Below are 17,761 nucleotides of genomic sequence, written 5' to 3' on the forward strand. Positions count from 1 at the left end.
CGTCAGGACACAGAAATATTTTAATTTTGGAGGCACTTTCATTCACCTAACAAAATTTGGAGCAACTGCTTTGGGTACTACTCAAAATTTATATCTTTCTAAAAAATAAAATAAAAACAAAAACTAATTCTATTCATCACGTTTGGATAATTCCTCCACAAGCTTGGCACTTTGGGCCTTGATCTGTTTGCGATTGGGTACATTGGCCATCGTTTTGTTCTCCTGCAGGAGATCCTCCTCGGGCACGGCCTGCTGCTGCTCATCATTATCAATGGGCTCAAACATATCAAGACTCGCAAGGTAATCGGCATGATATTCCTCAACATTACGCTTAATGGTGGCAGGACGAAGCTCCACAGTGTAGCCCTTCATCAATTTATAGACCTTACGCTTCACAATGTGCATGATGTTGTCAACTAAAAAAATCATTTGAATATGATTATATTATAAGATTATAAAGTGGAATTTCACTCAACTGTTCGCCTCGTAGAGTTCTGGTGCCGCGGCCCTCATGTTGAGCATTTCAAATTTAAGCAGCGGCAACTTCAAGTAGGAATTTGGGTACTGTGCACGCAGCAATTTGGGCTGACGATCCACATGACGCAGTATTTCCACAAGATTCCAAATTGTCAATCTAATATATCAGCACTCTATACATAAGTGTTATCCCATTAACTTTGTTGCTAACTTACCTCAGCATGACATACGCATCTGCGCGATTCTTGAGATGCTGCAGTATATCCTGCTCGAATTCCTCTGCTTTGCGGATCATTTCCTTCAAGTCCTTGATGCGCTCCAGGCGACTATAAATATGGAAATGATTATAGAATAATCTTACTGCACTTTCAAACCACATACTTGATTTCTTCTTCAGAAAGATTATTGACGAGCACACCCTTTAGGACGCTGGCACATTTCATTTTGGTTTCCAGCATTTCGTGGGCCAGCATATCGTTGACAATCATGCGATGCAGCTTTTCATTGTTGTCCACTTGGCTCTTCATTCTGCAAAGGTGGGTAATGTTAAACTATATTTCTCAGAGGGAACTTCCATTAAATTCTTTACCTTGGATATATCTCCTTGGCCTGAGAGCACAGAGTCACAAACTTGACCTCTTTGATGGTCTTCTCAATCGATTTGAGCTCCAATTTGAGTACCATCATGCTCTGTGTCTCTCGCACATAACGTTTCAAATTGGCGGTGAGCGGTGCCTCCTCCTTGACCTTCGTGTGCACCACTGACCCCGTCACTGGCGGCTTCTTCAGCGATGCCAACATCTGTAGCTTCATTTGCAGATTCTTGCGTGACTTATCCTCCATGTGTCTATACTCGTCGTTGAGTTCCTTGAACTTTGAAATAGCCGGCATTCCAAGATACAGTATGTGCTTTATAAAATTGGACTGATCTTCCATGTCACCGCTCAGGGAGCGCAAAATGGGCTCATAAAAGATCTCATCATGTACTAGGACTTGAATCATTTTCTTGTAGGTATTGTTAATAGTCTTAATGGCCTTGATACGCACATTAGAGTTCTCGATTTTCTTGAGGAAAACCCGAGACTTGAGCTCTTCGTCTAATACAAATTCATTTTGGTACTTGATGCGATTTTCCAACACAGCGCGTCGAAGCTAAGGGATTTGTTTAGTGGTGTTTTAGGATGTTTAAAATTATGATTAAGTACCAGCAGATCCCTGTAATGCTTCTTCAGTTGATCCAAACGAAACTCCAGACGATCTCGCTCCTTGCGCATCACAAAGGTCCGCTGATTGATGTTGTCCACCACCAGATGGATGGGCATCTTCTGGTACAACCGCTGCATGTCCTTGTGGTTGATCAGGAAATTCCGTATCTTATGGGTGTTATCATTGGTCAGAATATTCTGCAACTTTGTGCGGCCATCGCGACATTGCCGCTTAAGGCGTTTATTCTCGCGGAAGTAGCGCAAACGATTGGCCTTAGATTCATGACTCTTGAAGACCAAGCGGCGTGCTAAAGGGCAACCAAGGATGTAGGGGATATATATATCAGTGGATCGTGATGGAGGGCACTTACCCAACAGGTCGGTCATTCCCTTGAACTGCTCTGTCAGTGAATTGGGTGTCCAGCGATCATCGACCATCACATGCTGGCGGACATAGGACATGCCAAAGAATCCATGGAAGCGCAAGGCACGCGGATGCACTGGCTTGGGGGCCAGCACATCCTTCTCCTTTTCACGACGTGGCCGATAGGACAGTCCCCGCTGGCGCAAAGTGCAAGGCATCGCAAACCTATCTGTATCTCAACAACACACAAAAATAATCGAAAGAGCCGGTGATTTCACGACGAACATTCACTTTATTGTAGCGAAATGCTTGAAGTAATTAATGAAAACTACTGAGATCTTATATTTTACACATTTATTTTGCACTAACATTTCATTTTTGTTTTGTTTTAAGGTTGGTTTTGTTTTCAACATAAATTTTATACAATACACAATATATATATTTTATATCTATGTTTATCCGATGAGAATGTGTGTGTGCATATCCGTGTACATACTTAAATAGTTTTCAATTTCAATGGGAATATATTTTAATAGAATTTTGAAGACTTCATCGTGTTAAAATATTTTATAATTCTTGGTGTTTGCAAATGTATCAATGGGGTTCTTTCGTAGGGAAACAGCCTCAACTAATAGAAACACAACAATTTGATTGAAATATGTAGAGCTCATAGGTAGAGATAGTGCATCAAGCATTCTCTAAAGATACATTTCTAAGCTATTTTTTTTTGGAAACTGTTCGCGTATTATATTTCATAATCGCTCCACTTGATCTCCCATTTTTAAGGATCAACATATGGTCGCAGCATTCACATCTTTTTGTTGTACCAGTACAGATGCATTAATGCTTCATGTACGACAAAGTAATATCTTTATGATTAATATATTATAGATCCATGCCATTTCTAGTGGTGGTTGCACTGGTTTACATCACCTTTGTTGCGCGTATAAATTTTTTGATATATTAATCAACTAATAGAAACACAACATTCATTGGAATATGAAGAGCTCATAGGTATATGATTATTTCTCCATTGCATGGAATAGAGATACACTTCTAAGCTTACTTTATTGGAAACTTCTCGCGTATTTAATTTTCTATTCTGCTCATGCCGAAGAATGCGATTGGTCGCAGTATTCACATCATTTTTGTTGGGCGCAGAGTACAGGTGTACTATAGAATTTTTGTTGTAGTTTGTAAGTTAGTTAGATCCTAAGTATGAGTATAGTTTTAGCTCAAACACCAGCGTATAAATATTGTCATGAAACATTTTTTTTTTGAGTGGCTTTTGTATGGGTTTTAAATTGTTTGTTTGGTTTTAAGTGTATAATTTAGCTAAATTTACATTGATTCAAGGGGTTTTTAGTGGCCTTACTGCTTTTACATTTGCGTTAGCTTTAATGACAAAATATCATATATGATTGTTTGCTTTAAAATTTTATTGCATTTTTCGGTGCTGTATACTAGACCTCACACACTCTACTTTTCTCCATAAATATTCCATATTTCTATATCCTGGCCAACATAGACGTACTATGTAGATACTTATAAAAAAAATAAGAATTCCGATAAAAAATATCTACAGCCCGCCAACGACATGGCTACAATGACGACGCAGTCGGCTGAAAATTTGACAAGGTATTCCATAGATTTGAAATCTTCCTGATTTCCAAAATGTGACATGACTTCTATTGGTTCCATATTTCGATAATATTTCGATATTCCATAATATTTAGTATTATGTATGTTCTTTTGTGAGCAGTGGGAATTGCCTGTGGACTTGTGCAAAAATATAGCCTACTTTTCAGCTCAAAACGTTCAGTATTTATACATTTGGTAAGTACACGCGTGTAAAGATAGATACATATCTCAGCTTTACTGATCCACTAAGAAAAAGGTTGAAGGTAGGAAGGTATCTTTCACAAACACACAAGCTTTCGAAAACGCGATAGTAACGATAGGAAAGCAGGTTGGAGAAACCTTTGGAATCATCAGAAAAACTATTACACACTGAATGGAGGTGGTGGGATAGATATAATGAAAATTGTAATGGAAGTCATTTTGGCATACTCCAACCAGGTCCACACGCAGAACAAAAATAAATAAATAATAAATAACAGAAAATACTTTGTATAATTTATATGTAAGTTTTTATTTAGACATAGTTCAGCGTGTGGGTGGGACAATAGGAAATAACCTACGCACACGCCTCATGCTTTCTGTTTGTTTTTTTCTTTTTTGTATATACACAATCTTCAAATGAACTACGTATCTTGATGTGCTGTCGGTTTTCGAAGCAATTAAATAAATGGCTCTAGAGTATATAACACATATTCAAATATACGACGCGGTTTCTTTCAGCACACTTACTGCATCAATCTTCAGCGTTGCTTTAGTTTCTTTTTTAAATAATACTTAACAATAAGAAATGTTTTAACTTTTGCAAATTAAATTTGGACAAAATTGAAACTAGTTTGGAATGCATTTACAATTATTTGAGTTACAAAATTATTATTTGCTTAACAACAGTTTTAAAAAACATAGTACATACTCGTATATAGTATATTTAACCACAAATAACAGAAAAAACTATAAATTTGCGTATAGACGGATTAAAATATTGCAATTGGGGTTCGGGGCGCTGGCTTCTCCTCTCTTTTTTTGCGACAGTTAACAGAGTGTTTTCCACTAGTATTCCATAATTTAGAAAGTTGAACGTGTGATTGGCGTAGGACACAACTACAGGTTTTTTCCTTAGACTTATCGTAGAATTCTCGTAGGTATATTTCACATAGACTACTTTGCTTCCTTTTTTTCTTTTAAGCTATTTACGGAAATTGTTTCGTTTTTCATTCGTTCTTTTTAGCATACATAGTATATAAATTGGTGTATACATATAAATAGTCAAACTTATTTTTTTCTTTTTGTTTCATTTAAATAGTAATAATATAAATATATATATATATATACTAGTATATATTGTATGTATATAGCATTTTTTTTGTTTTGTTTTTTTTTCGTTCAACATTATAATATAATCTTTTCTTTTCCATTCTTTTAGCTTTTAGTGCCATTTTCCATAAACATTTGTTTTTGCTTTAGCTTTTCTGTGTAGCATAGTTTAAACATTTTGAATTTTTCAGTATATATATATGTATATATATATATATATATCATTTCTAATATTTTATTATATGTGTGGGTGTTTGTCTGCTTTCTATGAGGTTAGAGCGCTTAAAGTGTGTGTGGGTGTGAGTGTGGCTTGGATGAGTGCCCCTTTATAACGCACCAAATGGATCCAGTGGTACGCTTTTATTGCCGCTCCCGTTCTGCGTCGGCTGCATTGGCTGCATGATGCCTCCCGTCGCTCCGGCAGCTGCCATTGAGGAATTACTTTGCGGCGCCGACATCATCGTCGGTGGCACCCCAGTCAAAGGGGCTTGCCCCATCACCGGCATCCCCTACAAGAATCATTCAAAACTAGTAGTTAGTAAATTGGAACATAGTGATAATCGAAACAAAAAAACTGCATGCACTGGTAGGGAGAGAGATTCATATACTTCTTAAACTGCTAGGACAGACGCCAACGGCTACAAAGTATATAAAAATATATATCAGTGGTAGAGGGTAGAGATTATCTCTCATATTTAGTAGACTTTTAGGCCGCCGTGAGCTGGTGGGGAAAAACAGTGGTCTACATACGAAAGTTAGTGGAGATTCTACAGTAACTCGGTTTTAAAACTGAATAGTTCTACAGGAAAATAAAAAACAATAACTTAATCATTAAAGAAAGTGCAACACTTTTATGGACCAGAATCAGGAGAAAAGGATAGATAGACAGAACACACGCTTGTGGCTTTCAGAGGATAGAACAGATGGTTTTTGCTTCAAGAGATAGGAGGAGAGTCAGCTGGCGTATAGATCGCTTTATAGGTTTTACAGTAGTAGTGCTGAAGATGTTAGTTATTCGATTGATAGTCACGAATGGGAAACTAAAAGGTTGGTTAACGAAATAATAAATAAAAATGATCAAAGAACTAAAAAACGATAAAACGGCAACTCAGGTCGAAATCAAAATGATATATATTTACTATATATATTTTTTTGTAATCATTATTTGTTTTTGGTTTTTGTGGGGTTCTTTATAGTATGTTGATTTCGTTGGGGGTGCTTTTTTGGTTTCATCATCTTACCTGCATATAATTTGGCATTACAGGATAACTAGCATGTATATACGGATGATTGATTGTGATTGGCGCAGGACTTACGGTCATGCCATGTGCCTATATTGATATTGATTGATTGATTGATAGAATATATATTGATACACACACAGGCGCAGCGTGAGATTTGTTGTTTGTTGGGTTTCAATATATATTTAGTTCGTTTTTTAGATTTGATTTTTCGATTTTTTGCGGTATGCGTTTGGGATAGTTGAGAATATATAAAGCAAACATAAAATAAAGAAAAGAAAGTAAGTGATAGTTCATATTTTAAGGATACATATACATATATATATAAATGCAAAAGAAAAAAGTGTAAAATAATAAAAGGAAATAAAAAATCACAGAAAGTATGTGGTTTTCTTTGTAGCCTGTTATGTTGTGTCTGGTTTTTTTTGGGTACTCATCGACCTACGTTTTACCGGGGATGTGCCACAAAAGTTATAAGTTATAGAGGGCCCTAGTGCTTTGTGTTCTGGTGCTGTATTATATGGTGGGAGGGTGTATGGAATAAACCTTGGAAAACCCTTAGCCAAGATTTTAAGTAAAAGTATAAACACTTACAACTGCCGCAACAACTTGGTTTTGGTACTTTTTCGGTACTTTGATATTACAACATTTAGATTTTGAAATAGGATTTTGCAAACAAGCCAGGGAACATTATTATTATTAATATTATTAGAAAACTTTCAAGACCATACACAAGGAAATCAAAGAGAACCAAGTAGCTGAGGCTGTAATATCGCATATTGCATGGTGCATTTTTTCAGAAAATAAAAGGAAAATTATATAAACTTAGAAATAATATTGGTATTGGTATTGGCACATGAAGGGGAATGCCCAAAGTGTTGAGGGTGAGACGAAATTATTTCACAAATAAAGACGACAAAATTTACAAAAAGATGTGTTTTTTTTTTTATTCTATACCTTTACAAAACAAATTTTCATGTGTTTTGTTGTATCGTTTCTTGTATTTTTCTGGCATTTCTTTTTTAAATTATGAATTTGATTTTCGGCACAAACTGTCGAGTGTATATACGAATTATTTTAGTCTTTCGATTAAGTTCGATTTAGATTTCAGATTCCAGGCAAAAGTGGAGTATTATCGTATCTAGTTTTGGGATCTCTCTTGCTTTCGAGTAGTAGTACGAGTACGAGTAGTATTTAGTAGTTGTTTTTTTTAATTAGAGTAGAGTTCGGACAGTAGAGAGTAGAGTTTTTAGAGAGTTAGAGTGGCATAACTCACCATTGGACGATAGCCAGCACCAGTTGTAGCCGCCATTGGTTGTGGTGTCCAATTAGCACCTGGTTTCGCTGTATTTTTAGGTGAATTCCATTGCACAGGTCTATGAGAATAATGGGGTAAGAGAGTAATGGATATGAACACGGCATTTCAATTGTATTTCTCTATACACATTCTTCTAAACAAATTTTGTCTCTGCGTGATTTCGAACTATTTGGAATTTTTTTGGTTTTGGAATATGGATGGATATTTTATGTACACATAATGGAACATGAATAACGAATGGTTTGGGGGTGGGGGGCAATGGTTGTTGGGTGTGTTGGATCAAGGTAGAAACTTGTACAGCTCCAAATGGTAGATAGGGGAGTTCGGGCGGAAAATGAGATTATGTTTATGTCTGTTTTGGTTTCACTTTCGAACGCACGCACAAACGAGTATGTAGTATAGATCGTATTTTGTTTTTGTTTTTGTTTTTTCTCGATGTTTTACTCACTTTGCACTTGCCGTTTTATTTATATTTAAGTTATCAACTAGTGACATTAGTGAACTATCCAAATCGCCGGTAATTATCTTCCCAGTGCCAGCTGGCTGTGGCTGTTGCTGCTGCATCTGCTGATGTTGTAACTGCTGAAGTTGCTGGTGTTGCAATGGCATTTGCTGCTGATGCTGCTGCTGCCCCAAGAGATATTGCTGCTGCTGGAGTGCAAGGATCGAGGTGCTGTTTCCGCTGCTGTTGCCGGTAGGATAGACACCTGTGGTGGCGACAACGTTCATTTGATTGCTGGCTGAAGCTGGCTTCAGTACATCGCCCAAAGCATCGAAACCTTTTCAGTTTTGTACACACAATTCACACGATGGTTGATGTTTTTTGTTGTTGTTGTTGTTGTTGATAACCAATGCACCGAGATTTTGTTTATATTACGGACATTTATACACAGAGACAAACACATTGTAAAGATATTTGATATAATATGCATAGTAGATATAGACAATGGAAGCCGATGGATGGAAGCCCAGGAGTAGTATTTTTTGTTGATGATGTTTTGTCGAGTTATTGTCGAAGTTTGTTTTCCCGTTTTATGTTCATTTGAGTTCATTTGATTCGATTTTTGCCAGCATAAACACACATATATGTTTTAGCGTATTATAAGATATTTTTGTAAATTAGAAAATGTTCGTATATGGATTTTTGTGCCACCAACATTAACATGAGACAATGTGAGTTTTTTGTTTTTTTTTTTTTGGTTTTTTAAGTACATAAAAACATAAAAAAGAGAGAAAAAGAGAAAAAATAACATTTACAAAATAAATAACATGAATTCTTTTTGCATTTTTATATAGAAAATATATATCACTATTTGGTTTTGGTTAGTCCTAAATAATGGTTTGCGGTTTGGGATTAGTTATGCCATCAACCATAGATTAAGATAAATATCACATGATTTATGGCTTAAATTACATACAAAAAGCAGGCAAAACACAAAATTTTTAATGTTGCAGGATTGTTAAGCGTTGAAGATGTTCAATTTGAATATATATTTTAACAAAAACTATAAAAATAAAGTCTTTGGAATCTCTTAAAATCGCATATCTCTTAAAAAGAGACTTTTTTACCCAAAATATTTAAAAACATCTTTCTTTATAAGCAAATTTCTTGTACACAAAACATTAATTTAATTTAAACAAATTATTAAATTAATACATCAACAAAATATTTAATTCTTTTAAGTAAAAGCAACATTGAATACAAATTAATACTATACAAATCCTAAAAAAAATGTTCAAACAACAACGAAGAATAGATGCCAGTTGGATCCAATCCCAACAGAGGATCTTATATTTGACAGCGCAACAGAGTATGTTCAAAAATTCAATGGCAGGACAATAAAAAAAAACTACTCACAAAACACGAGGCGAGCAGACGACGACAACAACAGAGGGGGAGGGGAAAGCGTGTTCTTTTGTTGATGTCAATGAGTGTCTACTGTACAAGGCAGAGCTTGAAGGCCTGAGACAGTGCTCTCTGTGTGTGCGGCGACGGCAGCACTACAAGCAAGATTGGCAGGTGGAAAAGCTTTGTACAGACAAGAAAAGCCTGGCGAATGGTGGGATAAAGACAGATGGCTTTCGTTTTTTGTGGCGGGAGGACAAAGGTTTCACCTGGTGGAAATTCTTGCTGTTGCTGTAGCTGCTGTCGATGTTGAAGTTGCAATTGTTGCTGCTGCTGTTGCTGCTGCTGCTGCTGCTGCATGTAGAACATTGCTTGCTGCTGCTGATGCTGTTGCTGCTGATCCATAAAAATTGTATTGCTGCCAAAGGGTGTTGGAGCAACAGGTGCAACAGCGACTGCGTCATCGAAAAATGGATTAGGGGGCAACGGCATCGATGCTGAATTTAGTCCAACACACAGACATTTTACAGGATAACAATTTAAAATAAATATACAACATAAATAAAACAGAAATATATACATACAAAAATATATAAATTAATGTTAAGTTTTAAACTAACATTTGGGGTTGAAAATTAAATGGAAAATCTGAAAACTAGCTTTGGGAATACTTAACAGAAATAAAGCCTAGCTTTTGCGTGGAAATTGCTTTTCAAACCCAAAAAATCGCTTTAAATATAACATGAACATCATGCTAACATTTTGTTAATTTCGCTTTATAACATACACCAATATTAAAACCCATTATCAGTTAACTTTTAGCGTAATGATAGATAGCCTCATTTCGTTTAGTAGTATTGTAGACGAACACACTCAAAAATTAGTCAATTTAAAGCGTATATTTGTATAATAAATATTATAGAAGAGCGGTGGTTGCAGTTTGAGTTAATGGAATGTATGAGTATTTTGGATGGCTATTGAAGGACTTACCTGTGGGTTCCGTGTTACCAAAAACGGATGAGAAATTACTATCGGAAACGAATGCATTTGTTGCAGCAGCGGAAGAGACTGAAGCGCCATTAAAACCTTTGTTTTCTCATATTTGTTTTTCGTATTGGTTTTTGTAAGTGTTTTTTTTTTGTTTTTGTTGGCGATTGTACATTGCGATATTTTTGTATATTTTTTTGGTTCGTTATCGAGTTTGTATCGAAGGTTTGCATTCATTATCGGTAATCGGTATTCGTTGTCGTTGTTTGTATTCGGGGTTGTTTTTTGGAAAAGAAATAGTGATGGAAAAAAATAAAGAAGTAACAATACATTAGACAGAAATTCATAAGAAATCAAAAATATAAGCAAAACTAATCGATATCAAGAAAACTTATACGATTCAATACGAAAATGATTACTAAATATATGAGGGAGAGAGAGAGTAAATGGTGCATGAAAGTCTTTGGTGCAATATACAGATAGAGGGGGCGGCGGGCGTCTAAGACGCGCCACTAGGAAAAGTGTGCGCTCTCCTCTTAGCTCTGAACCATTTACGGAGGATACAGATACAACAGAAATACATACAACACTTACACACTGATTCGTACATGTACATACAGCGTTGTAAATTAAAATTAAACTCTAGTAAACACTTAGGAAATAATAAGAGAAAATTATAACATGCTACCATTATTATGCATCCACAAATTATTGGCATTGAGTGTAGCACCTGTGGCACCTCCTGCAGCATTAGAGCCGCCAGCATTGGCACTGGCTTCAAACATGTCGGCAAAGGGATTTCCCAACTGCAATAAATCGTCAGAGGCCTTGGTGGTGGCCTGTGGCGCCTGGTGGTGGTGGGACGCTGCTCCAGCAGCAGCGGGCTGTGCCGACGCGGCACCAAACAGATCAACTATCGGCTGACCAGCCGATGAGGCTGGCGGTGACGATAGAAATGGATTTGTTAGTGCAGCGCTAGAGCCAGCAGCACCGCTACTAGTGGGCGACGATACCTTCGACTTAGTAAAGAGATAAACAATCAAATATATTAATCTTTACTCATTTATTCCGATAATATTATAGAACTCACTTTGTACTGATTCATGGCGGCCTCTTCTTCGGCCAGAACCTGTGCCTTGAGCTGCTCATCAATCCCATTGGTGGCATCGAATTTACTGGAAGCGGCCGCAGTGCCAAAAGCCGAGCTGGTAGAAGAAAGTGCAGATACAGCGGATTTTACATTGCGTTGATGGCTACTGATCATCGAAATCGAAACCAAAACATGAAACCAAAGGAAAAGAAATCAAAGTAAATGAAAAAAATATTACAGAATATCCAACTTAAAATAACATAATAATTCAATGTTAAAAATGCAAATTAAGCACAAAAAACAGTAAATACTCCACAAAATGCAGAACACACCTTGAAGACTGTGTGGGCGTATTGGCAGCAGATACTTTACGACCCTCCAGTGTGGCCAAATGCTGCTCCAAGGCATCCAAAAGAGAGCTTGGGGCCTTGGTCAAATCGGGTATATCACCCTTATCAATACCGACATTCTGTAAAGCAAATAAAACAAACATTTAATGAATCTTAATCTATACTCCATCTCTGAGGAATGACTGTACGCACCTCTGCCACCTTTAAGAATTCCCCTACACGATCCATGCGAACCAAAAACTTCTTATAGAGATCCAATGCATCGCGTGCCAGCTTTTTATTCATATCAAAGTATTTCTCCAGTAAATTGATGATGCCATCGTTATAGCAAGCAAACAGACGGATGAGATCGCGAAATAAGAGCATGAAACTCATGTTAATTACGCCTAGAAAAAACACACATTTAAATATTAAAATAAATCCTTTATATGGATGGGATTCTCTTACCATTGGACAAATCATTGGACTGGCAATCAAACTCTAAAAGTCCATCCAATTGTGCCTGCAAAACTGGCAAAGTCTTCAAGAGTTTTTCTGCGTTCATGCTGCGCAACGAGCCCTCCTCTTTGCTATAAACAAAAATCAATTAGTCATACGATATGCATTATATTATATGTTATACTAGTAGTTACCCTCGTTTGACTTTACAAAAGTCAAAGGCCATGGCTCGGTAGGAGAGCGACTTCTCATTCAAATACTTGGCATAGCGTCGTATGAATGGGGACATATCGTAACCTGTTGAATATGAATTAATTTTAAATACAGTTCTTATCGAAAAATAAGTGATAAACAAACACAGGTATTAAACAATGCCAAAACAAGAATTAATATGTTTTTTAGTAAATTTTGATTTTCTTTTTAGCTAAAAACGAAAATTAGTCACACAACCAGGAAAAAAGATAAATCAAGATAAGTCAAAAACTAAGGAGAGTATTTGAGAGCCAATTTTCCCACATAGCAGAGCTAGTTGCAATGTACTCACCCATTCTGCCACCTGGAACGCCCATGCCACCATCTGCTTTGGAATATTTAGTTTTGATATTTTTGTAGTATTTCGATTTGAGTTGTTAGCCAGCAAATGTTTGTTGTTGTTGTTTATGAATGTTGCATTTTTGTTTTTGTAAGTAAGCGTCGGTATTTGTTGTTTATTATTAATTTATTAATTAATTTTGTTAAATTGATGTAAAAATAATACAAATGAGTAAAAGCCAAACGTTCGCGCAGCATGAGATAAGGAGAGAGAGAGAGGAATACAGAATGTAAGCTTTATTTTATAATTTTAAATGAATTCATTGATTGAACATCAATGAAAATGAATATGGAAATGGTTAGTGGGAGTTTTTGAGCATTAGTTAAGGGCAATATCTTTATACCTTGCACAGTTCCTTTGTCCAAAAAGGAGCTAAGATTGAATGTAGAGTTGCTTGATGCTAAATATTGCATGAAACGCTGTAAAGATACAAAAAAAGAGAGAGAGAATGATGGTTAAAGATTAAGAATTCGGTTAAAAATGGTCAAAATGCATATCAAATTTCATAACTTGCGAGCTGAAAGGAAATGTGAATTTTTATTTAATTTTTTTTTTTATAGAAAAGATTTCTATAAATATCATCTTCCAAATTCTCTCTGCATTAGAGCACAAGACATGCCCTCCGGTCACATAAATATTGTGCTTCCATTCTTATTCCCATATTTGTATATGTACAGCCCATCAAGCATCTTCAACTTTTTTGTGTAAGCCCTACAGCAATCGAATTTCATTTGTGGCGCAATCTCTCACTTGAGCTGGACCCTCCCTCCGCTACATACATATGGCTGCCCATCAGTTGGAGGAAGCATGCAATTATGTCGCCAAATAAACACCCCAAACGAAAAGAATGAAGAAATAAAACCACAGAGAGAGGAAAAACAATTAAAGATAAGCTCCGAGAACGAAAGAGAGCACGCAACAATCGTTGAAATAAAAAAAGAGAGTCAACAAAAGGCATAAGACCAAAGACATGACCTTTTGAAGTGTAGAGAATATTGCGCGCCCCACAATGATTTCGAGTGGAAAGACTCGAGTGGAATATGATAAATGAAATTAAAGCAAAAAGGTACAACATGATTGATACTCTCTTCCACTAGGGAACTTTCATCGAAAGATATTGTTTCACTCACAAATGTACCCATAGAGAAAAGCAACATTCGACACAAGCAGCTGCCATTCATGCACGATAGTCGGGTTTAAATCTCCTGCTAATGGAAGGCTATATCCATGTATATAATACGCCCCCCTCTTTGAGTACTGATAAGACGAGATACAAACCTCATTGCCATATGCCATCAGATGATGTGTGGTTATCAGCGACTTGTAGACTACCACCCAATTGGCGTTCTGTGAACGCTCGATAAGTAAGTTGGCCAAGTGAGGTATCGAGACATTCGGCTCATTTGTGCAGTGCACCAAATCTGCAAAGAAATAGAACCAAAGGTTAGAGACGCTTGAAGAAATCGTTTAAAAATCATCATAAAAAAATGTCATATAAACAATGTATAATTTTAATCAACGCTGTTTGTTGGGCCGACCGACGCCACCCTCTTATCGGTCGCGACTCGTATTTTGTATTTTATTGAGCTTATCTTTCGCTTTCACACTGAAACAGAGACTCAAACCCTACACACAGCCACAAAGCCAAGACGAAACGGAAAAGCTTTGATAAGAAATTCTATCAATTCTCTCTCTCTCTCTCTGGGTTTCCCATTTCAATTAGCAACAACTCTGACAGAAACAATAAACAAATGCTGTTCGAAGGGGCGTTACATCCAGATGATTGCTTTTGCTTTGCTTTGGAAAATCAACTTAGGAGACGACCCATATGATTCATGGCAAGCGTCAAAGAGAGGGAAGTAGTGAGGAAGGGCACACGAATAATAAATGCAAAACAAATGGTAATGCAATAGAAAATGTGGAAAATTTATCAATTTACTTTGGTCTTTACTGAGTTTAATGCATGGCAATGATGATTCCTATTGACTGTCCATTTTATTGAGAATAAAGTGGGAGATACAAGTCAACAAGTAATGGAATCCAAAAATCTAAGGATCTGCATTTTCTATACACAATTGATAACTTTTCTTTGTAGACAATTGAGTAAAAGTAAAATTTAAATAGGTCACAGCTCGGTTTTCTTATAAAGCGATCCGAATGGGAGACTCCCCATTGGGAGCTAATTTAACAAGATTATTCACCTTGTTTAAAGCTCTTTTTTAACAGCGGTTTCTTCTACATTTGAAGCGTTTCTTCTACTTTAAGGTAGAGTTTCGTCTTTACTTCTTTCCGTTCTTGCTAGTTCTGTGAAATCTTAACTTGTTTTATTTATACAGACAGAACGAAAGATGGAGACAGAGAGAAAAGGTAAAACAAATAAAGTTGTATGCAGAAATTGTACCTGTTGTAGGTCTTTACATACAAAAGAGTACTACAAATCAGGTTTAAACTGGGAGCAAAAAACTATTGATTACAGAAATCGAGCCTGCAGGAATCTTTAAAGAGCTTGAGCATCAATTTGCAATAGCTTTTCTTCATCAAAATATTCTTGCAAAGCGCATGGCGCTGTATACGAGGGGGAGCACCCGCTGTGTGGGGATTTTATTTGGATTTTATTTTAAATGGAAATCATTTATTTTCTATCGTTGACACATACTCCAATCAGACAATGCAGAAGAGAGAAGTGTTTTTGGCTGCGGGTGGTGCTTATTATGTGGCAAATAATGATATTGGCCTCTTTTTTTCTTCGCATGAGTCATCGCTTTTTGCAAGCGTACTCAGAAAACAGGTCAAGACGAGCATAGAGCCATAAAGAGAGCCAGAAATGAGCTCTAAAAAAACCAGAATCCAACAAGAATGTCATCAAGTGATTATCGGCTGATTGCTAAACAGAAATAGAGTCGAAATATGAGGGAAGAACTTATTAGAAATATAAGATCTTGTGGATTCTATGTCTTATGATAAGTGACTATCGTCGAAGATGTAATTTGCACTTTATGTGGACGGTGACCTTAATGTCCTATAAAAAATAAGCAAAAAAAAAACCTAAATTTGTTGATTACAGATTATACAAAATGTAAGAAGAATTATTTCCTAATTAGCAACAAACAAAAGTGCACGAAATGAGGGAAATGTTGTGCACAATCTACAAGACAATGACACCGCGAAACCACTAACAATTGCGGCTTTTGTAGGCGTTCCACAGGCTCACACTCACCCGTGAGAAAGTGACGTAACACTAGAAAGAGAGCCTAGCCTAGAGAGGGAAAGAGCAGCTGAAACGTAACATTAGAAAGAGAGGCGCCTAAACAGTGAGAGTGACAGAGAGGGAAAGAGAGGCAAAAAGAGGAGCAGCCTAATGCTGAATAGAGCCCACAAACACAGCTGTGTGATGCAGGTGCAGTGGTGGAGGGGTAGTAGAGGCAGCGAGATGGAGCATAAAAGGGTTTTTGGAAATTGGGTATATATTTTTCGCCATGTCTCACATACACTTTTGGCACTCACTGTTATTTATCACACCACACGAATCCCCAAAAATTGTGGGAGAGGAGTGGCGTGTAAGAAAGAGTGGGAGAGGCAGACTGAAAGTAAGTATGTGTGTGTGAATGAATGGCAAAGACATATTTTTCTTCTCTATCCTCTGCACACGCTGCGTGTGTGTAACTGTTGTAACTAGGAAATGTAACTGTGCTTGCTTATCTACCTTCAGCCTCTTCTTCTCACTGGCACCAACTTCCCCTTCCCCAACATATCGTGTGCATGCACTTACAATCCAAATGCTTCTTCTTCGGTCCAATGCATTCCTCAGTAGTGGCCTTGCAGACGGACTTGGCCAGTCCTTGGCCCGCAAGGCTGTGACGGGCTGCTAGCAGCCTGTCGTTGATTGTTTGCCCTGCCATGGTCATGTTGAAGCTGTTGTTGCACTACGGCTGCTCTTTTCGGTTTCAACACGTTGATTTTTTATTTATTTGATTAATTTAATTATGCACCCAAGGAGTGGACGACACCAGCACCACACACGCACACAGAGGAAAACACTGACACACACACAGCAGCACGCACGTACAGCGAAAGACAGGGCAGAGAGACAGAAAAAGCGAGCGAGCGAGAGAGAGGTATTGATTGATTGAGAACTGTTATAGAAATTTTTGCTATGCGAACGCCACGACCGACACAATTTGGGGGGACAACAGCACAGGAGTTGATTTGATTAGCAGCAGCTGGGCACAATATAACGCCGCTCTTTTGATTGCACTCTCTAACCGGTGCCTAACGCTGCAACGCGAGGCTTTTTTTTAATTTTTAATCTATATTTTTCTTGTGCCACAGGGATCAGTGTGACCGCGGAATTATCTACAAGTGACCCTCAGAAAAATACCTTTACATTTTTGAAGTATACCGAGGAAAATAACGAATTTATATTCATTTTTTGAGTGGCAGCAAATATTGCTGACTATATCAATCCAGTGTCTCATTTCTGAATTTTAATCGAACTGGCACTCATTTCATGACTTATTTCATTATTTATATCCTACTGATTGGTCCACAATGGAGTTCCAACAAAATATCGGTAGTTGTGTGCGATAGGCGGATCGAATAGGCGTTTTGTTTTGAAACTAACCATCACAAGCCCTGCTCAAAACACCATATTTCTGGCATGCTTATGTCTGTATGAGTATGGAAGATTCTTGACTCTATCCTCTTTTTTCTATTAAATACATTCAATAAAAGATATTTAATAAACGGTAAAAGCGGTACCGCTTGAGAAAAAATGTGTATAATAATACTGGATATGACTTTTTTCGAAAGCTGTATCTTAAAAATACCACGATTTGTAGTATTTTCTTGGGTACTTTTCGGGCTGAGTTCAAATTGAAATCAAGCATTTTTGCGATTTGTGC

At 37.1% G+C, this 17,761-nt stretch overlaps 2 protein-coding genes across 15 annotated transcripts; both read right to left on the minus strand.

Annotated features, from left to right (window-relative positions):
- LOC117586503 lies at positions 1 to 2,383 on the minus strand. Its single transcript, XM_034276625.1, has 7 exons — positions 2,054 to 2,383; positions 1,683 to 1,990; positions 1,067 to 1,629; positions 859 to 1,005; positions 693 to 803; positions 477 to 634; positions 1 to 416 (listed from the first exon to the last, which is right to left on the minus strand). Exons 1-7 carry the CDS (start codon positions 2,262 to 2,264, stop codon positions 130 to 132), a joined length of 1,785 nt encoding a protein of 594 aa, XP_034132516.1. The 5' UTR covers positions 2,265 to 2,383; the 3' UTR covers positions 1 to 129.
- Positions 2,384 to 2,668: 285 nt separating this feature from the next.
- Positions 2,669 to 17,214, minus strand: LOC117586500 (phosphatidylinositol-binding clathrin assembly protein LAP). Of its 14 annotated transcripts, none has more exons than XM_034276622.1 (16): positions 16,630 to 17,214; positions 14,139 to 14,281; positions 13,204 to 13,279; positions 12,813 to 12,845; positions 12,463 to 12,565; positions 12,278 to 12,399; positions 12,023 to 12,216; positions 11,813 to 11,949; positions 11,481 to 11,643; positions 11,079 to 11,409; positions 10,394 to 10,489; positions 9,673 to 9,900; positions 8,006 to 8,264; positions 7,516 to 7,615; positions 6,240 to 6,329; positions 2,669 to 5,507 (listed from the first exon to the last, which is right to left on the minus strand). In XM_034276622.1, the coding sequence occupies exons 1-16, from the start codon at positions 16,763 to 16,765 to the stop codon at positions 5,325 to 5,327; spliced, it is 2,394 nt and encodes a 797-aa protein (XP_034132513.1). In that variant the 5' UTR covers positions 16,766 to 17,214; the 3' UTR covers positions 2,669 to 5,324. The 14 variants fall into 14 exon arrangements, with proteins under 14 accessions (XP_034132513.1, XP_034132499.1, XP_034132511.1 ...); XM_034276608.1 differs by having other exon boundaries at positions 8,006 to 8,336; positions 11,121 to 11,409; positions 16,630 to 16,765; XM_034276609.1 differs by having other exon boundaries at positions 5,325 to 5,507; positions 8,006 to 8,336; positions 11,121 to 11,409; positions 11,481 to 11,595; positions 16,630 to 16,765.
- Between the last annotated feature and the right edge of the window lie 547 nt (positions 17,215 to 17,761).

Source organism: Drosophila guanche, unplaced genomic scaffold, assembly GCF_900245975.1.
Source record: "Drosophila guanche unplaced genomic scaffold, DGUA_6, whole genome shotgun sequence".
NCBI lineage: Eukaryota > Metazoa > Arthropoda > Insecta > Diptera > Drosophilidae > Drosophila > Drosophila guanche.

Excerpts from the sequence above, each read along its gene's own strand:
- LOC117586503 (XM_034276625.1), bottom strand. The coding sequence starts at position 2,264 with ATGCCTTGCACTTTGCGCCAGCGGGGACTGTCCTATCGGCCACGTCGT. Across the intron at positions 1,006-1,066 it reads GCCAAGGAGATATATCCAAG|AATGAAGAGCCAAGTGGACA; the intron begins GTAAAGAATTTA and ends CCACCTTTGCAG. Across the intron at positions 635-692 it reads GATGCGTATGTCATGCTGAG|ATTGACAATTTGGAATCTTG; the intron begins GTAAGTTAGCAA and ends CTGATATATTAG.
- LOC117586500 (XM_034276608.1), bottom strand. The coding sequence starts at position 16,765 with ATGACCATGGCAGGGCAAACAATCAACGACAGGCTGCTAGCAGCCCGT. Across the intron at positions 12,400-12,462 it reads TTTTGTAAAGTCAAACGAGG|CAAAGAGGAGGGCTCGTTGC; the intron begins GTAACTACTAGT and ends TTTTGTTTATAG. Across the intron at positions 8,337-9,672 it reads ACAGCAAGAATTTCCACCAG|GTTTCGATGCTTTGGGCGAT; the intron begins GTGAAACCTTTG and ends AAAACTGAAAAG.